Source organism: Onychostoma macrolepis, chromosome 03 (assembly GCF_012432095.1).
Source record: "Onychostoma macrolepis isolate SWU-2019 chromosome 03, ASM1243209v1, whole genome shotgun sequence".
Taxonomy (NCBI): Eukaryota; Metazoa; Chordata; class Actinopteri; order Cypriniformes; family Cyprinidae; genus Onychostoma; species Onychostoma macrolepis.
The window spans coordinates 24,538,830-24,561,167 of NC_081157.1; the positions used below are offsets into that span (position 1 = coordinate 24,538,830).

The 22,338-nt window shown below is 36.5% G+C and overlaps 1 protein-coding gene across 5 annotated transcripts in view; it reads right to left on the minus strand.

The window, feature by feature from the left end:
• sun1b (Sad1 and UNC84 domain containing 1b) overlaps nt 1-22,338 on the minus strand; it is a 36,628-nt gene that overhangs the window by 6,067 nt on the left and 8,223 nt on the right. For 3 of the 5 annotated variants that reach the window (XM_058769862.1, XM_058769861.1, XM_058769859.1), the window contains 10 exons: nt 10,209-10,418; nt 8,869-9,074; nt 7,574-7,807; nt 6,066-6,146; nt 3,746-3,853; nt 3,407-3,505; nt 2,973-3,066; nt 2,730-2,788; nt 707-909; nt 350-610 (listed from right to left, as the gene is read on the minus strand). In XM_058769862.1, the coding sequence (XP_058625845.1) occupies nt 350-610; nt 707-909; nt 2,730-2,788; nt 2,973-3,066; nt 3,407-3,505; nt 3,746-3,853; nt 6,066-6,146; nt 7,574-7,807; nt 8,869-9,074; nt 10,209-10,345 (1,482 nt within the window). In that variant the 5' untranslated portion in view covers nt 10,346-10,418. The remainder of the gene's footprint in view (nt 1-349; nt 611-706; nt 910-2,729; nt 2,789-2,972; nt 3,067-3,406; nt 3,506-3,745; nt 3,854-6,065; nt 6,147-7,573; nt 7,808-8,868; nt 9,075-10,208; nt 10,419-22,338) is intronic. The other 2 variants (XM_058769860.1, XM_058769863.1) reach the window with 2 other exon arrangements.

Consider the following 22,338-nt stretch of genomic DNA (forward strand, 5'->3'; position numbering starts at 1 on the left):
TTTATTTTAAAAGCCATATCAGCTTCAAAGGCAACAGTCATGGCAAAAAATATAAATGAATATATAATTAATGAAAAAAAGACAGAATTTCCCTTCTAAAACAAAATTATAACAACAACTATATAACATATTTCAGTTTCATATTTGTATTTTAATGTATTTTTAATGAAAAACATCTAATAATGAAATTTTAGAAGAACTTGAATAATATCATTAAAAGCAGGACTGTCCCATAAAATATTTACTTATTGGCGATCACTTTGGAAGTGAAAATAACTAATGATCAAAACAAACTAAAAGAGAATGCAAAACCTAATGAGTAAAGCATAAGACGAGCACTCATTCTGACCTCTGCCCTGCTGACCGCTACTCTCTCCATCTCTCCTTTGAGCGCGGTGAACTTGGGTTCCAGGAGCTGAGAGACCCACAGGCTGAGACTCTCTCTGTCTGTCTGTGTGTTTATCTGATCCTCAAGGGTCTGAACCAAACCCACGGCCTCCTCATGCTGCTGTTTAGCCCTCAGCTCCCCCTGCTGGATGCTTTCCCACAGCGCCGCCACACGCTGCTCCAGCCGAGCCAAACGCTCGCCGTTAATGGACTCTGACGCAGCCTGAAAGAATTCAGATCAGAATTTGATTCAAATTCATGTATTTTTGCTGAATGATTAAATATCTGATTTCACACAAGACTAGTCTTGGTTTGTTACCTTTGAGATCACCGAGGGAGAGATGTATTGTTCTTTAGCAAGTGGTTCTTTTGTGAAAGAAGGTAATGCGGGTAAAGAGGGAAGAGATGGGAGAGAAGGGAGTGGAGGAAGTGATGGGAAAGAAGTGACTGCTGTTTTCCACTCTGTGAGGTTTACAGCTGGAAGGAAGGACAGAGCGATGGGCGGACCGAGGTACCATAATCCTATAAACAGAGAGAAAGGGAAACTTTAAAAGACAGGATCTCTAAAAATCACATAGTCTTTGATCAGAAGCTGCTATAAGGAGTTTATGGACTTTCTGCTACAAAAAAACAAAGGCATTTCAGAAGTTATTTCGAAGGGATTTCAGTGCTACACAGACAAATTCAAATTAAGGAGTTGAAGAGGGAGAAAGAAAAAGAGAATGTGTGTGTTCGTGCAATCCTGAATAAGTGTGAAAGCAATCAAGAGAATAAGCAAAACCATCTGGGTATAACTACGGTTGATTGCACAATTGTGGCTGTTCATCAGTGCCAGTGGTTTCGTGAAGGAATGTTTGGATCGTAACAACGGTTTCTGTGCCACTACTAGTGTCACCAAAATGAACTGCAACAACAGTGCCTGTTTTTAATAACTTGTCTCTGTATATTAGACTCAAATAGAAGTATTGGAGTCTACCATATTAGTATTTTAAGTGTTTTAACATGTTTATGCATATACGTATAACACTACTCTTTGTGACATGCTTTTGATGACCACAGATAGCTTACCCTAATTTTTTTTTTTTTTTTTAAATATAAATGAAAAATATGTTTATGTTAATGTGTAACGCACTTACAATGGAAGTCTAACAAGCAAGCCTGCGGCAATGTCAATACACATTTAAAATATGCAAATATAATATTGTTACAGAAAGTCTCTTATGCTCACCAGGGCAGCATTTATTTGATCAGAAATACAGAAAAAAACATTAATATTGTGAAAAAGTACTACAATCTAAAATAACTTTTCATTTTAATCTATTAATTAAGGTTTTACTGCCATCCATTGCTATGGTGCAAAGAGTGCTCTGTTTATGATCACTAAAAGCTGTCACTCATCTTAGTTCATCGCGATCTCACAGTTACGTTATAATCAATAAAGTTCTCTTGCAGTGCTGCACAATGAAACTCTTATTTACATTGCGTCTACACTTTGTTATAATGAGATGACTCGTGCTGACCACAACACCTGAACAAATACTCCAGCGATTCTAGCGATGAGTGGATTCTAACTTAAACGCTTCTCTGATTGGCTGTTGGGTTCAAGAAATCAACAGATAAGTCTGTGATTGGCTACACTGCCCAATGCTGTAAAAATACGTTGAAACAGAAACTGATTTCCAAAGCGCAAATGCACTGGATAATTTGCCAAATCTGCAATGAAATGCCACTATTACAGCTTTATCTGAGGGTGCCATTGATTTCGTTTGTACCCCGTAGAACCGGGCCTGCATTAACCTAGTCTTCAGTGTCACATGATCCTTTAGAATTCATTCTAATATGCTGATTTGCTTTTTTCCCTTTTAAATCAACTGAATGGATCCTTGCTAAATAAAAGTATTAATTTACTTAAAAAAATACTTTGATGGTATATATCTGATCTTTCAACTCATGCATCATCAGCTAAACAAGCAAATCCGGTTACTTTTTCTTGGTGTCAGCACAAGATTACCAGAGAGAAACTGGGTGTATCTATCTGCGAAAGACCGTTTTAATGAAGAAAAATCTATCTACATGTATACAAGTAATGCTTAAGCAAAAGGTTTTCCATTTAGAAAGTATCCCCACCTCCATGAGAACAGTTCAAAGAAGTAAAAAAAAACCTTAAGACTACCTTATGTAAGTGCATGTAACAAAAGTACATGCTTATGTAAATCTCCGTAAAAGTGTTTTATCATTTATACAGCATCTAACAGATACTTAAATTAAACTAATTCCTTTAACACTAAGCAATAATACTCATTCAGTGGCAGTGTTCCAAATCAGTCCAATTGAAATCTCACCAAACAGCAGCAGTAAGGGTAGCAGAAACAGAAGAAGCTTCAGTAGTTTGGGCAGACACCTGACAGACAGAGAGAAAATACTCTCAAAAACTACATTTATCATATGCACACCAGTTATAATATTTGCATTCTGAATAAAAAACAAAACAGCATATCACATGATTTTAGTGCATTTCAAATAAAAAAACAACAACAACAGAAAGACAATATTTATATTAAGGATTAAATACTTCACATTTTTACCTGGTGAGAAGAAAGACATTGATCAGAGACATGAGTGCGACCAGCTGATACCATCCTGTTCCCAGCCACCAGAAGGCGCCGGTCGCTGCTTTCCCTGTTCAGAGCACATGTGTAAGAGCAGAAGAGGAAATTATATGGAGTGAAAGTTGCTCAAGTGACACATTGACAAGTTTAAAAGATTTAAGGAAGAGAATTATTAGTCAAAGATTAAGAAACAGAGACGGATGGACTCGAACCACCTCAGCTGAGAAGCTAAGAAAGGAAGTGCTGGTTAAAATGATTTGAGTCTTCAGAGAGAAGTGATGTGGGTTCATTGTGCTTGAAAAACGATCAAGTCAAATATATGCGAAAGCCTAATAAGACACACTGATATGAGGGAAAGGAGAAAGCAAGAGACAAAAGACAAGCATGCTGGAGTCTGAATTTATATCGACCTGGAGAACACACTGCCAACCACAGAATGGACTTCAGCTTCCGGGTCACAAACGCACCGGCTGAGCCGAAACCTTGGCAAACCCGCAGAAGCCCGTATCCTGGGTGTGTACCATCAAAACAGCCAAAACAGAACACAATCAGACAACATCCTGCGATCCAATCCAGCCCCCCACCCCCCAAATCTCTGTCATTTCAGTGTCTTACATAACAGTCTTTCAGCTAACAAATGGATGAAAAACATAAATGGTGAAAGACACACAAAGGTATCGCTCTACTGGAATGAGACACTGAAGTCGACGTCTACTGGGAAAGAGTGTAAAGATCTGAAGGTGTATAACCTGTGTAAGAAACAAGGGCCCACAAGGCTGCGTATACATGGTGGGTGTAGGAATAGCGTTTGTGCTCCGTGTGCATTTCCATGTGCTGTTTTCCTTTACAGTCATCACCTGAAAATCAGCAGGGACGACAACATCAACAAAGATGTGTGTGTTTTCACAGTTTTACCACAGTACATTCATGGAAATAATACAAAGCAGATGAATGAAGTCTAGAACATGCATTCATAAAATAATCAATTCAAAATAATGCAATGCCATTCAAAGGTTTGGGGTCAGTAAAATATATATATATTTTTTAAATACATTAATACTTTTATTCAGCAAGGATGCATTAAACTGATTTAAAGTGACAGTAAAGACATTTAGAATCTTACAAAAGATTTGAATTTCAAATAAATGCAGTTCTTTATAAAATATTAAGCAGAAACCTTTTTCAACATTAACATAATAAGAACAGTTATTTTAAACTGTAATGATATTTCTCAATATTTCAGTTTTTGTGCATTTTTGATCAAATAAATGCAGCTTTGATGAGACCTCTTACCTATTCCAAACCTTTGAGAAGTACAGCAAATTAAAATCTCAATCTATAAAATAATACATTCAAAATGACTGAAAACTACTGAAAATATAACGTACATCATGCAAATAAAAAACGACTAAGATATACGGACAGGAAGGCAACATAAAAACATCATTAATGGCTCAAGTGTCAACTGTAGATACAGCCAATGTCCCAGACTCTTGAATTCCCATGTGTCGTTCTGTTTAACAACATCATTTGTGACCTTGGACCACAAAACCAGTCATAAGGGTCAATTTTTCGAAATTGAGATTTATACATCATCTGAAAGATTTCAGCTAAAGGAGAAAGTCTCCTTTAAAGTTGTCCAAATGAAGTTCTTAGCAATGCATATTACTAATCAAAAATTAAGTTCATGGAACATGATTTTTACTTAATATCCTAATGATTTTTGGCATAAAAGAAAAATCTATAATTGTGACCCATACAATGTATTTTTGGCTATTGCTACAAATATACCCCAGCGACTTAAGACTGGTTTTGTGGTCCAGGGTCACATTTGTCACATGCTCTGTTGACCATCAGGCTTAGGTTCTTCCCTTAAACTAGCCATACAAAAACACATAATCTGGAGCTCAGCCCTCATCAACATGGAAATCCATTTTAATCAGCATGTGGTTCACTTAACTCTTTCTTAACCTCTGAGAATGATGGATTATAACCTAATGAGACCAAATACTGGTTGCTTCACCTGACAGACTTGTAGAGCAGCTAAAAAAAACACTTTGAAAGTGACAAAATACAATCCAGACTTTTGTTGATGCTGTTTCACTACTAAAATATGTTTAGCCACACAAACATCGATAGCCACGCTTCCACTGTCGGGCCAAAAGCGGGCGTGCTAGTGTGTGCCAGGGCCAGTCGCGTTTCCACTGTCACTTCCGGGGCTTGATCGTGCCTCGTCGGTGCTTCCTCGGGGTGTTTTGGCCTGACAATAAGCTTGGGCCAAAGCGGGCCAACTGGGGCTAGAGGAGTGGTTATGAACAAAGACGGAGTTTCTCCGCGTCTGGAGAGCGTCGCGGAGCATTTCATAAAGTTAACAGCTATAACACCAGCAATAAAGACTTTTAAAATAATTTTAGCTCAAAACTCACTTTCAGACAGCAGCGAATGTTTGAAATAACTGCTGTTTGAGTTCCAATGTGGATTATGATCACCATACAAGGGAGAAATATTTATAAGCGATGCAAAAGACTATGCACGCTAGCCATTAACGTAACCATAGTAAACATGGTAAATAAGTTACAACCGCTTGAAGAAATCAGACATCAGCTTCTCAATCTCCATCACAGTCGTGTAACATTAACGTTATTTATTTAGTGCCATCGGTCATAAGTCTCATCTACGCTCCGCGCATGTCATAAAATATAATAATGGTTTTATGTTCGTTTTGTTATCGCGCTAGTTCCAGTGACTTATTTCTTATTAGTTTTCTGACAACTTCTCTGTTGAAGAAATGATGGGGTTGCGTGACGTTGTTCCAGAGAGCCGTGTAAAGGGCGGGTTTTAGTGAAGCGCTGCAGAGCTTCTGGCCTGACGGTGGAAATGCATCATGATTTTGGGCTCGGTGCTACAGGTGCGAGGCTATTAGCTCCACCCGGCCCGTTTAAATCACTGGCCCGACAGTGAAAAAGCGGCTAATGTCATATGTTAAAATAGTTCATTAGCTGTAGTGCTTTCTGTAGCTGTGGTTGCATTTGAACTGAAGGATTGTTTATGTATCCTGTGCGTACTTACAGAGTGAGCCGTTGAGATTGAGATGGCTGTCTGCGGTCACCAGGTCTCGCACATTCACACTGCCACAGTAGCTGTCGTGAGCTGAAACACAGAGCAAATAAGCACTTGCTCATCTAAGATTCGAGCATGCTTTTCACTTTATTTCACAAAAAGCGAGTGGACATTTTGCATATATAAAAAGATTACACCTATTGCAACTGAAAATGTTTCCAGTAACACTTTATTTTGATAGTCCGCTTTAGACACTCCACTAACAGTAAGTAACTTTGTAACTACATGTCAACTAGCAGTCATTAGAGTATTAGTAGACTGTCTGCTTAATATCTTCTAACACTTTATTTTGATGGGTCCACAACATACAACATACTGACTATGAGAAACTTTGCAAGCATATGTCAATTTATTCTACGAACCCTAAACCTACCCTACTGGGAGTTAGTAGACATGTAGTTGATAATCAATGACAATTAGTTGACATGTAGTTACAAAGTTACTTATATAATGTCTAAAGTGGACTATCGAAATAGTGTAACCATATTTCCAAATTGAAAATGGGAGATTATTTCCCTTTACATTTAAGATGCCTTTCTCTACTTCAAATATTCATGGTGAATCAAAAATAAAGATGTTAAACAAATTATAGAAACAAAAACACAACAATATGAGGGTTAAAGAAATAGTTCACCCAAAAATGAAAATTTGCTGAAAATTTACTCAGGCCATCCAAGATGTAGATGAGTTTGTTTCTTCATCAGAGAAATTTAGCATTACATCACTTGCTCACCAACGGATCCTCTGCAGTGAATGGGTGCCGTCAGAATGAGAGCTGATAAAAACATCACAATAATCCACAAGTAATACACACCACTCCAGTCCATCAGTTAACGAGTGAAAATTTGCATGTTTTTAAGAAACAAATCCATCATTAAGGTGTTTTAACTTTAAACTGTTGCTTCTGGCCAAAAAAATAGTCCATAATCCATAATAACACTTCCTCCAGTGAAAAACTCCATCCTCTGTTGTCCTCTCACATCAAAATCCACCCACATATGTGCTTAGAGCTGTTTTGGCTTGATCTGTGCATATTTATCTTACAATTCAGAAAGATAACTTTTTCACCAGAGAAAGCAATATCATGGATCGAGGAATCGTATTTCAGCAGGAAGCAAGGGTTTTAAGAAAAAAAAGTCTTGATGATAGATTTGTTTCTTACAAACTGCTGCTTTTCATTTCACAAGACATTAACTGATGGACTGGAGTGGTGTGGATTACTTGTTGATTATTGTGGTGTTTTTATCAGCTGTTTAGACTCTCATTCTGATGGCACCATTCACTGCAGAGGATCCATTGGTGAGCAAGCAATGAAATGCTACATTTCTCCAAATCTGTTATGATGAAAAAGCGAACTTTTCTTCAAAATTTTCTTTTTTGGGTAAACTATTCCTTCAATGAAGTGTCTTGAAATATGAAGAGGTGATGTTTGCGACTTGACATGATCATGTCCTCACCTGTCTTGTCAACACTGTTCAGAGAAGTGGTCATAGTGGCGTCTGCAGCTGTCTGATACGCTGAAGACACAGATGTCGAGAACGGTAAGGAATATGCCGTTTCGTCCTCCTTCCCGTCTGAGTGGAATGAGCAGTTCTTACAAATATAGCCGTTAGCCAGATTAGTGTGCGCCTCTGTTTTACTGATGTCTCCATTCTCCAACAGAGAGCTGTGAGCAGTTCTTCTTCTCCGTGCTGAACACAACATAAAGAGAAAAATACCAAATAGATCAATAAAAAGAGTCAAAGTTCACTGTTCAACTTCACTGTTCACCAGAGATGTTCACAAGTCTTTAACTTGGAGTCTGAGTCAAGTCTCAAGTCTTTGGTCACAAGTCCAAGTCGAGTCTCAAATCATTTAATGGCTCGATAAAAAAAAAAAAAAAAAAAAAAAAAATCCCATTCAGAATCCTCATGCATTTACGAAGCTGTTTTATAGGCTATAGACAAGATATATGATTTTTTACATGTATTGTATTTTTACATTTAGATGCATGCGAGGCCAAGTGACAGAAAAAAAATACTGTTTCTGTTCAGGGTTTTCCTCCTGAAATCTATGAAATCTTAAAATCATTATACAAACAATGTAGCTACAATAATCAAAACGTTCTCGTCTTGAGCAGAAAAGAAAGATAACCAGCAGTTTCAAAGTTTAAGTTCTGTCCTAGCCATCTAACAACAATTTTCCAAATTATAATTGCATTATTCTTTTGAAATGTTCTTAGCCTACAGATTAATAATGCTAAATGTAGATCAGAAGCATCTCGTCACATCTGGTTTGAACAGTCAGAGTCATAGGTTATAGATAAATAAATAAATAGATAATAAGAAAAGTCAAGTCTGAAGTCTATAAAACTTGAGTGCTCATCTCTGCTGTTCACTGTTCAACATCAAAGGACTGATGATAACCTGACCTGATCTACAGTTCTGAGCAAGAATGAGAGTTGTTTACTCTGTTAACTTAAACACAATCTTGAGTTTCCAACAAAAACAGTTGTTTATGCATAGTTTCATAGTTTAAACAGTCAGGATTAAATAAGCAATTAAGGCTTATTAAGACTTATTACACTTAAGACTGATTAAGGCAGTTCTTCACCCAAAAATGCACTCAACCTCAGGATGTTCATGGATGGCCTGAGGGTGAGTACATTTTCAGCAAATTTTCACTTTGGGGTGAACGGCCCCTTTAAGAGCACTGAACTGGGTTCGTTTTGAATTCATGTTGACTTTTTGCACACTCGTGAAAGGCTACTGACCAGAGTATGTGTGTGTCTTGGAGCTCTGTCTGAGTGTGGACTGATCCAGCAGGCTGGAGATCAGAGATGCATCACTGGCTGTACTGGTGAAACTCAGGTCTGACAGGGTCTGGTCTGTCTGAGGAGTCTGAGTCACGCTCTGAGACACGCTCTCAGACTCGTACACCGATGAGCCCTGCTGCTGCTGCCTCCTGCTCTGCACAGACCTGTGGGGAAAAATACAGCAAGTCAATTACATTTGAAAGTGAGTATGCACTTCTAGTACACCCTATATACAGTCATATGTTGCAGCCACTTAACTGCAATTTATTTAAAATTGTGCAATTTTTCCCCATTTGCTGCATAAAAATATAAGGAATATTTAGGAAGTAAGGTGTATTTTCCTCTAATAGCTTTTGCAAGTGCTAGAGAAATGAGAATTTTGCAATCCCAGTTAAGATCTTATATAAATGATGCTAGGTTTCATAATGAATCGTGAGGATGTGCCATTTAAGATCACATGATCACAGAGTAAATTTTTGCTAATAGAAGGAATTCAGTTCATTTATATATACAGAAAGAGGCCTCGTGCTCACCAAGGCTGCATTTATTTGATCAAAAATACAGTAAAAATACAAAAATAAAAATTAAGAAATAAAATCTCACAATTTAAAATGTTTTCTTTTTTAAAACCTATTAGGATTTAATATGTAATTTATTCCTGTGATGCAAAGCTGAATTTTCAGCATCATTACTCCAGTCTTCAGTGTCACATGATTGCTCAGGAATCATTTTAATATGCTGATTTGCTCAAGAAACATTTCTCATAATGAATCCTGTATAAAACTGTTAATTTCTTTTAAAAAATTCTGTGCAAAAATACTAATACTACTATACTTGCATGCTTACACTGTGTCAGTTTAATGGCCCATGATTAAGCACTGACACGCAAGTTGTAAAATATGCGCTGCCAGGATGATCACACAAATATATTTTTGGGGGATTTTTTTTAAGGCTGTAAAGATGGTATTTTCACCATATCATTCATTTTTCATCATTCACTTTACTCAAGCACAAACATGTCAGTCATTACAGGACAATCTCTTTTACTAGTGTAAGTTGAGATGCTGACTGTCACTACTTGCATATTTCTACAAATTTAAGATACCCTCATTCCCTTGAATTAAAGATGTCCACAGTAATAAGACACATAAGCTTTACAGTTTTAAAAGTTCACATTTTCCAGAGATGATGACAAAAACATGCCGCTCATCTCACGTAGAAGTGCAGGTTTCGAGATAAGAAGTAATGTTGCACACTTGGTTTGTTATCTTACACCGACAGAGAGATGAAGATCTGACCTGCTGACGCTGCTGCTGCTGGTGCTGGTGCTGGCCTGCTTGTAGGAGCCGACATTGTGAACGCCTGTGCGCTCAGTGAGGCTGTTGTCACCATAAAAACCACTGCTGGTCTGTAGTCTCAAACTACGGCGAGACATTCTGGGAGAGTCGTACACGGGATTGATTTGATGCTCCTTCTCAAACTCAAGGGCTGCGGTTGAGTAACTTGAGCTGCAGGGCGAAAAAAACATGTGAATATATATGTATATATATATAACATTTAGACAGGCTGCACAAACTAGTCACATGGTACAACTTGTGGATTACAGTTGCTCATATTTACAAGTTTAATCTTGAGACACCTGCAGTCAGTAGTAAAAAAACAGAAATGCAGTGTGAATCCTTTCCAATTAAGCACATTTGCTTAAAAAAAAAAAAAAAAATAAATAAAAAAACCTGGAAGAAAAATTCAAATTTTGAATTTGAATTTGAATGACCCGGGAACATTCCACAAAACGAAGGAATGTTGAGAACATTTCAATGCAATACTTTAAAGCTCTCTGAGGCCATAATTACAGGTGACAAATGTGTGTGGTGCACCTGCCCAAAATCACCCAGCCCTTAAAACTGGGCGTAGCAGTAAGAGAGGTCACAAAAGAGGCCTACAACAACTCTACGGGAGACACAGTCCTCAGTCAAAGACATAGGAGAAGATGACAACTGCACACAAACCTGTCTGCCTCGGCCTTGGTTTATTATACAAAATTCATGTTCATTTTGGCTAGAGAAGATGAAGAAAGATAAAAAGCTCTAAATGAATGAGGTATTTAATGTGAGATGATTTGCTGTGAACTACCTGCATGTCATGCTAGCACTACCCAGCATCAGAAAATCAAGAACATGCTAATGTGAAGCCAATTCTTTCAAGTAAATATTTTATTTCAAAGGAGTTCAGCTGCCAAAAGTTTGCTCTAGGATAATGCTCTCAAACACACTGCTAAACAAACTAAAGAGTGTTTTTATAAACATCAGGATGAAGTTTAATATCTTTAATGGCCTCCCAGCTACTAGATCTAAACATCACTGAACCCTAACAGGAAGTTCATGATCCCTGAAAAGCAGCAGTAAAAAAAAACAAGCATTTTCTGAGGTTAATACATATCAGTTACACTCATTATCACGTCTTTATCAGAAAAACATGAAGATAACTAAACTATAAATGCTTATCATATTAATCATGACATTTGCTTTATCACAATATGCCTTATGCTTCATTAAATAATCACGTAAACAGTTACATTAAAAGATCCTTTACTAATGAAGACAAAAGATACAGAAATAAATGCAAAAACAAAGCTTTCTGAAGGTAAATATACACATAGAGATAATATCTGTGTTTTAATTTAACAGCCTCAGTCCTAATAATGTAATAATGCGATAATGTTGATATAAACATGAAGGAACTAAAGAAAACAAAGACAAAAAAATACAAAATTTCTTCAATTTCTTTTCAAAACAAAAACTAAAAAAAAAAATCTTACAGACTTTTGAAAGCATTAAATGTGTATTACAGACAAAGCTGCTTGCAGATCTGTAAAAATCTGGTTGACATGGCCAAATTAATCTAAAAAAGGCCAAATCAAAATCCTCATATTACTCAGTGAGCAGCAGTCAATGACTGATTAACAAATCAGATCAGAAGATTATTATAAACAACTGAGCTGAATACGTAAACACCACAGCAACCAGAACACAAAAGCATGGAATAAACCCAGCAACGGAAATGAGAAACACAGCACAAACATCTTAAAATAACAGTCCCTTAAAGGCCGTGTCTTCCTGTGAGAAATACCCATTGGATGTGTGCCACATCAGATTAGCTTGAATAAAACACTCCCTCCAAAACCCCAAACTTCACTGAATTACTAGAAGGCCCTTTATCTTCAGTGCGCTCAACCTCCAGCAATATGACATCATACATGCTATATCAACTCCTGAAAGATCACTTCTTTGCCAATTTTGCAGCTGGTTTATTAATGACAGGAAATGAAAGGCTTCTGTTACAATCAAGGAGATCATACTACAACTAGCCGTGCTGTATCATGACGTGCCTGCAACCCCTTCAGTCGTGATTTATTCACAACACAGCACGGCCTCGAGTACCTTATTGCTTTTATAAAACGGTTACCACACAATAAAAAAAATTAGTAATACCACAAATTTATGTTTTGAAATGGTACTTTGAGAAGTTAAATGCTGTCCTTCCGCTAAAAAATAGTTCCTGACAGCAACAGTAAACGACAAGAGAAGGTTCCTAACATGCCTCTCATCTAATGGAGCTTAAATACAAACAGAGGTCTTATCATCCGCTGTGTCGTTCATTGTTTTAACACCATTAATGATATTTTCTCATCAACATCTGCTTATCTCTCAGCATGAGGAAACGTCCGTTTTACGTCTTTAAGTTTAAAACTGATTCGCGGCACAGCGCGAGTTTGCAAGCGTCATTACAGTGTAAACCGATGGACATAAAGACATACAGAATCATACATGAAACAGAAAACTAGTAAATACAGTAGTATTCCCTCCTCACTTCGGAAACTGTAGGCTTCCACACAAACGCACGCCGCACACACATCAACATATCTCCGCATGAGAAGCGTTTATTAGACGGGGAAAGGCGGGGTCTCAAAATTAAAGACGAAAGATGCAACATAACACCAGCAGGGGTCACTCATACTTCATTAAATAAATAACAAACAGTTAATTCTGCCGAAATACATAATAAATGAAACCATTTTGATGCTATATTATTGATTGTTTATGTTGCTAAGGGTGTTGCTCAGTGATACACAGAACCGTTGGGTGAAGCGGTCATAGCCGTGCTGTATCGTGAATAAAACACAGCTGCTGATCAAATATAAATATAAATATATATATATATATATATACACAGTTATGGCCAAAAATATCGGCACCCAATTCTGTCAGAAAATGCAAGACTTCTCTCAGAAAATTGTTCCAATTGCAAATGTTTTGGTATTCACGTGCTTATTGTTTTTGTTTGCACTGCAACAACACAAAGAAATAGAGAAGAAAAGTCAAACTTGATAAAATTTCACACAGAACTCAAAAATAGACTGGACAAAATTATTGGCACCTTTGTATTTAAAATTTACACAAATTTAACACAAATATATTTAGACACACCTGTGGCAAGTAACAGGTGTGGGCATTATGGTAATCACACTTGCAACCAGTTAAAATGGAGAAAAGTTGACTCAACCTTTGTGTTGTGTGTCACACTGAGCATGGAGAAAAGAAAGAGGTGTGAAGAGTTGTCTGTGGATTTGAGAGAAAAAGTTCCATCTCCAGAGATCTTAATGTTCCTGTGTCCACTGTGTGCAATATCATCAAGAGGTTTACAGCCCACAGCACTGTAGCTAACCTCCCTGGACGTGGACGGAAGAGCAAAATTAATGAAAAATTACAACGAAGGATTGTTCGAATGGTGGATAAAGAACCCCGATTAACTTCCAAACAAATTCAAGCTGATCTGCAGACACAGGGTACAACAGTGTCCGCTCGCACTATCCGTCACCATCTGAATGAAAAGAGACGCTACGGTAGCAGACCCAGGAGGACACCACTGCTGACACAAAGGCATAAAAAAGCAAGACTGGAGTTTACCAAAACTTATGTGACAAAACCACAATCCTTCTGGGAGAGCGTACTGTGGACAGATGAGACAAAAGTACAGCTTTTTGGTAAAGGACATCATGGCAGAAAGCTGTGTCTCCACCAGAGGTCATGGGTCTTCCAGCAGGACAATGACCCGAAACACACTTCAAAAAGCACTTAGAAATGGTTACAAACAAAGCGCTGGAGAGATCTGAAATGGCCAGCAATGAGTCCAGATCTGAATCCCACAGAACACCTGTGGAGAGATCTCAAAACAGCAGTTGGGAGAAGGCATCCTTCAAATCTGAAAGACCTGGAGCAGTTTGCAAAAGAAGAGTGGTCCAAGATTCCAGTAGAGAGGTGTAAGAAACTCATTCATGGTTACAGGAAGCGACTGATTTCAGTTATTTTTTCCAAAAGGGGTGCTACTAAATATTAAGTTAGGGGTGCCTATAATTTTGTCTTGTGCATTTTTTGGGTTCTGTGTGGAATTGTATCAGATTTGACTTTTCTTCTCAGTTTGTGTTTGTTTGTGCAAACCAAAAAAAATAAAATAAACATGCGAGTACCAAAACATTAAATATTTTTACACAATCTAAACAAACAGTGAAGTAAAACTAAATCTAATTGCAATTGAGAAAAAAAAAAGCAATTGGTTTAAAATGCAATTACATTTTTTTCCCCTCAAAGTTTGATATGCTTGTAGGGCTGAAAAATTTGGCAAAAATGTTGTGATTATATATCAATATGGCTATAAAATAATAATATTAATAATAGGGATGCACGATATTATCGGACTGATATCGGAATCGTCTGATAATGGCTTTAAAATGTAAATATCGGCATCGCCCCGATATGAAAAATGCAGCCGATATGTCTAGCCAATAAGAGTAATACATTAACTCACATGTGTTCAGGGTGTGCTAGTGATTAGAGCACGTCAGCAGTGTGGCTCATTCTTGAAGCCAAGTTTTGTCTGAATGATGATTAGATTCACTCTTTTGGATTGTTGCATTTAATCTTAAATTAAATCTGCATTTAAAGTTATTGAAAATAAGAACTTGTTCTTGATTAACTTGCCTGGTTAAATAAAATCTGTGAAAGCACATACAAAATGACGCGTTGTGTGTGATAAGAGTAAACAATAATAGCACGCGCAGTGACAGCCCCCCCCCGGGTCCCAATGCCCATCCGGTAAGGAGTTTTAATCTGTAGGGGGCACTGTTGGCCTACTTCTAATTTAATTAAAAGTAAAATAGCCTACACAAATAACATTTAGACTGTGTTTTTGATTAAATAAAGCAGTAATTCATGTCACAAAATAATGAGTATGTTTTGATTTAAAGGTCAGAAGATATAGCTTACATTAAAAAAAAAGCACAAAAAAATAAACATGACACTTGTAAATTAAATAATTTTATATATACCGATTTATTCATTAATGTGTAATATGTTTTATTTTTTAAACCAATCATAAGCTCTAAAAGATCTTCAGAATACTTACAACTCTTTTGCTTTAGACCATCTACAAATGTTAGATAAATCTTAAAACAAAATAGGGTTAACACTGCATCCTCATGGGGGAGGATGCAGCGATTGATATATAGTTTATTTATAGTTATTTTTAAAGTTTCAATGTACTGTCAAAAAAACATCATTGTTTATTTAATTCCACCAAATAAGTTCTTGTTAAAAACTAACCAAAATTAAAAATATTTTGCTTATAATTTGTGCACAGGAGAGACTTGGTGTTGCTTCCAAACAAAAGGAAATATATCGGTATCGGTCAAAATGAGTTGAAAAATATCGGCATATCGGATATCGGCAAAATTGTGCATCCCTAATTAATGATGATAATGATAATAATACTAAATAAAAAGAAAAATGAGTATTACAAAAAATAATAAATATTAATATAACATTTCCCTATAAAATGTTAAACCTTTGTTAAATCACAAAGTTCATTTTAGAAAACAAGTAAAAAAACCTCGTCTATAAAATTAACACTAAAGTCTGCAAATAAATACACCAGATTTTTTTTCTCCCCATTGCATATACATTATTGAAGTTTATGCAATCTTTCACTATCCACACCATCAGTCCAAAAACATACTTGAGTTTTGCGAAGAAACTCTCATGCAAGCAAATTTATATTGGTCTGCAAAACTAATTTCAAGTGGACGTTTTCAGAACAAATGCTTTTTGACAAATGATTTGACATCCCTTAACACGACAGAGATATACTGCCTGATGTTTTATTGCAGCGTGCCTGGTTAGGACATTGTATTAGTATGCCAATTCCACGATTAGCACACTTTTTAGTGCAGATAGCAGGCACACAAAGGTCAAACACCTCCCCAGAATCCATGTTCCACTCACACAATGAGAGAAGCTGAGAGAATGACTGATAGGAGGAAATGGGTTTATTGAGTGATTAGGGAGAACACACGGAGCTCTCAGTGAGATTAAGAAGCTCAAGCTCACGAGTGTCTGAGCTCAGAGTTCAGCGAGCTACTACAGGACCTGAGTGGGGTTAACGGTCAACAAGCAGCACCTTCTTGATCCACTTCAGCTTCATTACTGCATCAGCTGACCCTCTTGAGTGATCACACGCTTCCCACTTACTATCTCAATACTTTATCCTTCTTCCTTCAGTTCACTTCACTATACGATATTGACTATTCTGTTACACTACATAGGAAAGCGCTGATTTTGAAATAGTAATATAAAAATCCCATAATTATATTGATAAGCAATGACCAATATTATCTAAGCTACACTATTTTATTTTACATAAATAAATACGTTTAAACATTAAAAACTAAATTTAAAAGTCTGACATGTTTCAAGTGAATTCTACATACATAATATAATTGATATATTATGGCTGATAAACAGGGTTGTGGAGTAATGGAATACATGTAACGGCGTTACGTAATCAGGATTAAAAAAATCTAGTAACTAATCCGTTACAGTTACATGAAAAAACAATGTATTCAGATTACAGTTACATTTTGTAAAAAGTGGGAATACTATACTATAGTTTAAAATGAAATAAATGTGTTTTTTGACATAACGCTATATTTAGCACTGCTTCATCAGACAGTAGTTCCTGGTTCCGTTGACACTCATGTTGACTCACGTGAGCCAACTGCTGGTGTGTGCGCAAATAACACCCGTCTACAATTAATTTACTCAAATGTGGGATGAGACGCTGCTACAGTTAATTAATTACGATGCTTCCTGCTGGGAAAAACATTTTCATGTCTGGAAATTTCAGAGTTATTTTGTTTTCGCAGAGGATAAAGGAAATAACATAGTCGTACAGTGTAAGCTATGCATGAAGACTCTTGCTTTAACAAAGGCTACTCAACCAACTTGAACATTTGCAGGCAAGACTAGCATGGAAATCATGTTAGCTAAAATGTAGTGTTTGTAAGTGATTTAAAATTCCAAGGTGTGCATTGTAGCGAACTTCACGTAATGAACTGTAATATCTAGATGGTGAAACAAGACACGATTTTTAATAGTTTCAAACAGTTATTACTATAATCTTTATTAGCAGGGCTCTAGACTCATTCTTTCCACTGGTCGCACTTTTGCGACTAACTTTCTCAGTTGGTCGCACGAGCACATAATTTGGTTGCAATTTTTATTTATTTTTTTGCTACAGCATTTGATTAATCAATGCATGCTGATGAACTTTTATCATAGTTTATAGTTATATGGTAACAAAAGTGTTCAACATTCAACCCGTTCTTTTTCATCAGTATTATTTCAATTTCATTTTCAAATTCGCGATCTTGGTGTCACGTTTTACAAGAAAAGATAATTGTCTGTTTTGCTTACATCTATACACCTTTCACTTTTTAAGACTTAAACAAAAGATGGATTCATTGTTATTCTTAATTAAAAAGCACAACAACAATAAAACAGTATGCTAACAAACTAGCTTGCATAACATTTATTAACAAAAACGAATAAGACGAGGCATGGCATAGGATACATCACATGCTGTATTATATACCGACTAATAAATTACAGAATGTTTAGCAAACACTGAGGAATCAAATAAATAATAATATTTTAAAAATTAAGGAAAGCCTCCAGATTGAAAACCAAATCCTCTGAGTATAAACCAGGCTCTACACCTGAAGCGCTCACGCTGAAAGCGCCTCTCTTCACGTGATCAGTGAAATCCGACTCCTGCTACAATGTGCTGCGGCTCTGTAGCGCACGCTGTATGAAGCAGACGCTTTGGAGCTGCGCAGACCATGCACTCGCACATGTGCGACCACGTCAAATTTTTACTCGCGCACACTCAAAAAATGGTCGCAGTCTAGAGCTGTGATTAGTTTTAATTTTAAAGTCATAGTTAAATAAAGCTGCACTCCGTAACTTTTTTTGGTTAAAAATGATCCGAAATCAATATTTGAGAAAGTACATAACCAGCCAGTGTTCAAAACTATCGGCTTACTTTAGCCCGATTCACAACGGTTAGCTTAATGTTTTCTAATTTGAGAGGTACGTGTAGGTTTTTGCAGGAAATTCGAGCATGGCAGTGTGTCATTACGTCACGTTGGTTGTCCCGGCTACTTGGCTATCGGATGTGAGGATCCTGCAGGTGGCAGATCGTTTATAGCCTTTTCGCACAGCAGCTAGAATAATTAAACATCATTTTGATGGAGGATTGTAATCCACAAAGGATTGTGTTTATGAAACACATGTGAATAAAATTAAATTATATTCCAGTTTTAAATGTGCTTCTGATTACAGATTAGCCTGGGATTACACAAGATTTGTATTTTAAAGAAAACCAGTTCGAAGGGAGCATAATTTGCTTTTTGGGTTAGAATAATTTTTTTATATGAAATTCGAATGATATGACAATTAGATATTAGACTGTACAGAAATTGAAATCTATATGTTAATACATACTATACTCAGTCACGCAATGCTGATGTTGTTAACATTAATAATTTGAGAATAAAGTATAACAATTTGCACGGTTTGATGTGATATGAGCTAACCGATTGTTAGATTTAATCACCATTAGCGCGATTTATTGTAATGTTTTTTCCGCAGTTGGTCAGAACAAATGTGGCAGACTTGCTACTTACTTGTTTAGATGGCAACATATGGTGAAAATTCTTATTTGGGTCATATATTCCAAGACGTAGGCTAGAATCTGTGATTGCAAAGTACAGTATCCACACCGGTGGGGTGACTGACAGCCACACATTCACCTCAAAACCCTCATCCACACTGGAGCCGTGCCAGAGTACAGACCACGCAAGCAAGATAATTCCGCAAGTAACTGCAATTCCAGGTTTTCAAACAGAGATGGCGACAGAGGCAAAACCTACGGACTGCATCTTTAAATAAAAGTACTTAGATATTTTAAATCTATTAATTTTTGACTAGTTTTCTCAAATTTATTTAAATTAGAAAACAAAAACTTTTACAAATTTTACAAAACAATTACAATAAGAAAGGCTCAATATTTTTATGGCAAAAAACAATTCATGCTTGGCTCTTTCATCTCCCAGAAACTGAGAAAACAGAGGGAAAAGGTGCTGTGGTTATTCAAATTCTGTGCTATCACTTCCTTTATTACAGCTTGGCTAAAGCAGAACAAAACCACTAAGTAACTTTAGTGCATTCAGCGCATGCGCACAAGCGCGCGCACACACACACACACGCGCGCACACACACACACAAAGTATCGTACAGCTGTCAAATACTCCAGCAGCTGCAGTGAAACAGACTCAAACCATTCTGGTACAAGGATTCCCTTCATGCAGGATATTTCCCAACATGCATGTCTTCTACGATCTTGCCTAACATTATAAACTAAATCTCTAGAGTTACCAGATGTCCAAACCAGAAGCAGCTATATTAAGAAGATTCATATTTCTTGGTGCTTCTGTCCCAGTTTCACACAGATTCCTCTGACAATGCAACACGTCACACGTAATTTGCTCTTGATACACTGCAAACAACTTTATGCAACAAGCCGTCAAACATTAACTGCACTAACTGTCTGCCATGTGAGAGTGAAAATGGGCATATTTACTTGACATTTCATCAGTAATTGTACTAGCTGCAACATAATAAATGGTTCAAGTTAAACTGAATATCATTCAGCCCCCTTCTGAAGTAAGAGAGACGACACATGGGAGATTTTCTTATTTAACCAACAAAAATGTTAAATATGAGGGGGGGGGGAAATTAACAATGGGTCCCAATGTTTTGCCATAACTCAATAAGCGCCACTGTCTGTCACAAATATGTCAGGAAAATATTTTTTGCAAATAATTGCATTGTCGCGGGGACAAAATATACACAGATACAGACACACAAAAATGTATGGGTTGTGAAAAATATATGGCCTGATATTAGAAGGTTTGCCACAATCACAATTTTGTATCATGCTAATATATCATTTATAATTATTTTTCTGGCCTGCTGTCACTGAGGCCTTTAGATTCCCCTTGTGACTGCAGCACTGCACCAATCTTAAGTAATTCATTTCAAAAGTGATCCAGAAGGAATCCCAACATGCATGTGTTGCTCTATTGTCGCTGCGCTCCTTTCTGTTACACAATTACACAATGACTCTTTGTACACGTCTCCCCTGTCTGACACGCGTTGAGTAACTCTCATTTGTCACGTCCCTCTGAGTGCCAGCGACAGATGGCTCAACGGTTTGTCACTCAATCCCACTTCTTTTTACGATGGTTTCTGCCTGAAGACCACAGTCATGCAACCTACACGGACACTCCAGCGCGCTGCCACCGGCACTGCTGAACCATACGACAGCCAATGAGACTCAAACTGTCTTAGTAAACATAACAGCAAGAGCACACAGTGTGGGGCATTCCTGAGTAAAACATAGATGTTCAAATCAATTTAAATGAAAGAATTCAGACATCGTGCTACGTTTAGGATTTGTCTAAGTTAATACTTGTTCAAAACAATCACTGTAGCAAAGTTTGTACTATTTTCTGCTTATTTTGAAAAATAAAATTATACATTTTTGTTCAATAAATATACTGTCATTAAAATATGTCAAGCTAAAAATATATATTTTAAAATACAGAAACGAAATCATTTTAATAAGTAAAGATTCTGAAAGTATAGCAGGAGATCCAATAATAATTGAATACATATTTACAGTAGTAACAACAAATGATATTTTATTATATTATAAACATGGTGATTATCTCTAATATGGACACCCATCATAATATATGATATTTACCATCTGAATCTATCCATGTCATGTCAACAAATGAAAAAGTCAGCCATCTATTAATTATCATGTTAAATGCTGTGCACCTTTAGCACCAACAGCAGGGGCGCTTTTTAACCCAAACACCATACTTTTACATATTCTTTCGTTATTTAAAAACTGTTGCTTTAATCATCTTAAACAAAACTAAAAATCATAAAGAAGACCTTTGTCTCAAAATATATGCATTCATTTTAGCGATTCTCATTTGTTACTTAAATCTACATTTTAAAAATATTAGATCAAGTAAGCACAGAATCAACTTTGCATTGCTGCGCGCGATCGCGTCACAGATCAGACAAATATACACATGCAACTTGAAAAGCGAATGTTTTGGAAAGTGCTAAGCCACGTTTTTGTGCTATCTAGTGGTTTAGATGAAAATAATATCAATGGCGCCTTTTACCCCGGGGCACCTTTAACCCCGTTGTACCCTACTATTTTAAAGAAATTTTCAATGACAAAATATTTGTCTTTTAATTACAAAAAGTAAAACAATGCAGTTGTATTTTGAAATATTTTAAATAATCTAGGGTTGTAACTAATGACTATTTTGACAATTGAGCAATCTGATATTTTTTGGTAACACAAATTAACCTAAGTGAAAACCAGGCTTTAGTATGACTATTTATATATAAACTAATAATGAGGCAATAATAATTGGCTCAAATAAAATATCAAAAGCAAGTAATTACATGGTTTTATTGAACAATACTGTTAAAATACATAATGTAATATGCCTATACATAATATGAACATAACCAACTTAAGTACATAATGTATTATAACAAATACCTACAGAGGGCGCCAACGGTCTGGTGATGTTTCACTTTACAGCGTGATTAAACGATGTTTAAATCATTAAATTTTAATATTTGGCCACATGCAAACTCAGAAACTTTTATTTTGAATTCGCAAAGTCAAGTCAAGTCAAGCTTCTCAGTGACCTACAGCTCTGTGTAGTAGGTATGCGCGGTATACCGGTACTGGAAAAATACCGGTATATATTATATTTCAAACGGTACGATATCATAATTTTGCTCAATTCGGTATTTCATATACGCTGCTGATGCGAAGTGCATCTGTAGGTGGCAGTGCTTCCCAAATTGCTACGCAACAGTTAAATGTGACAGAACAATGCGGTGGATCAAACAGATGAAACTCTTATCAACTCGC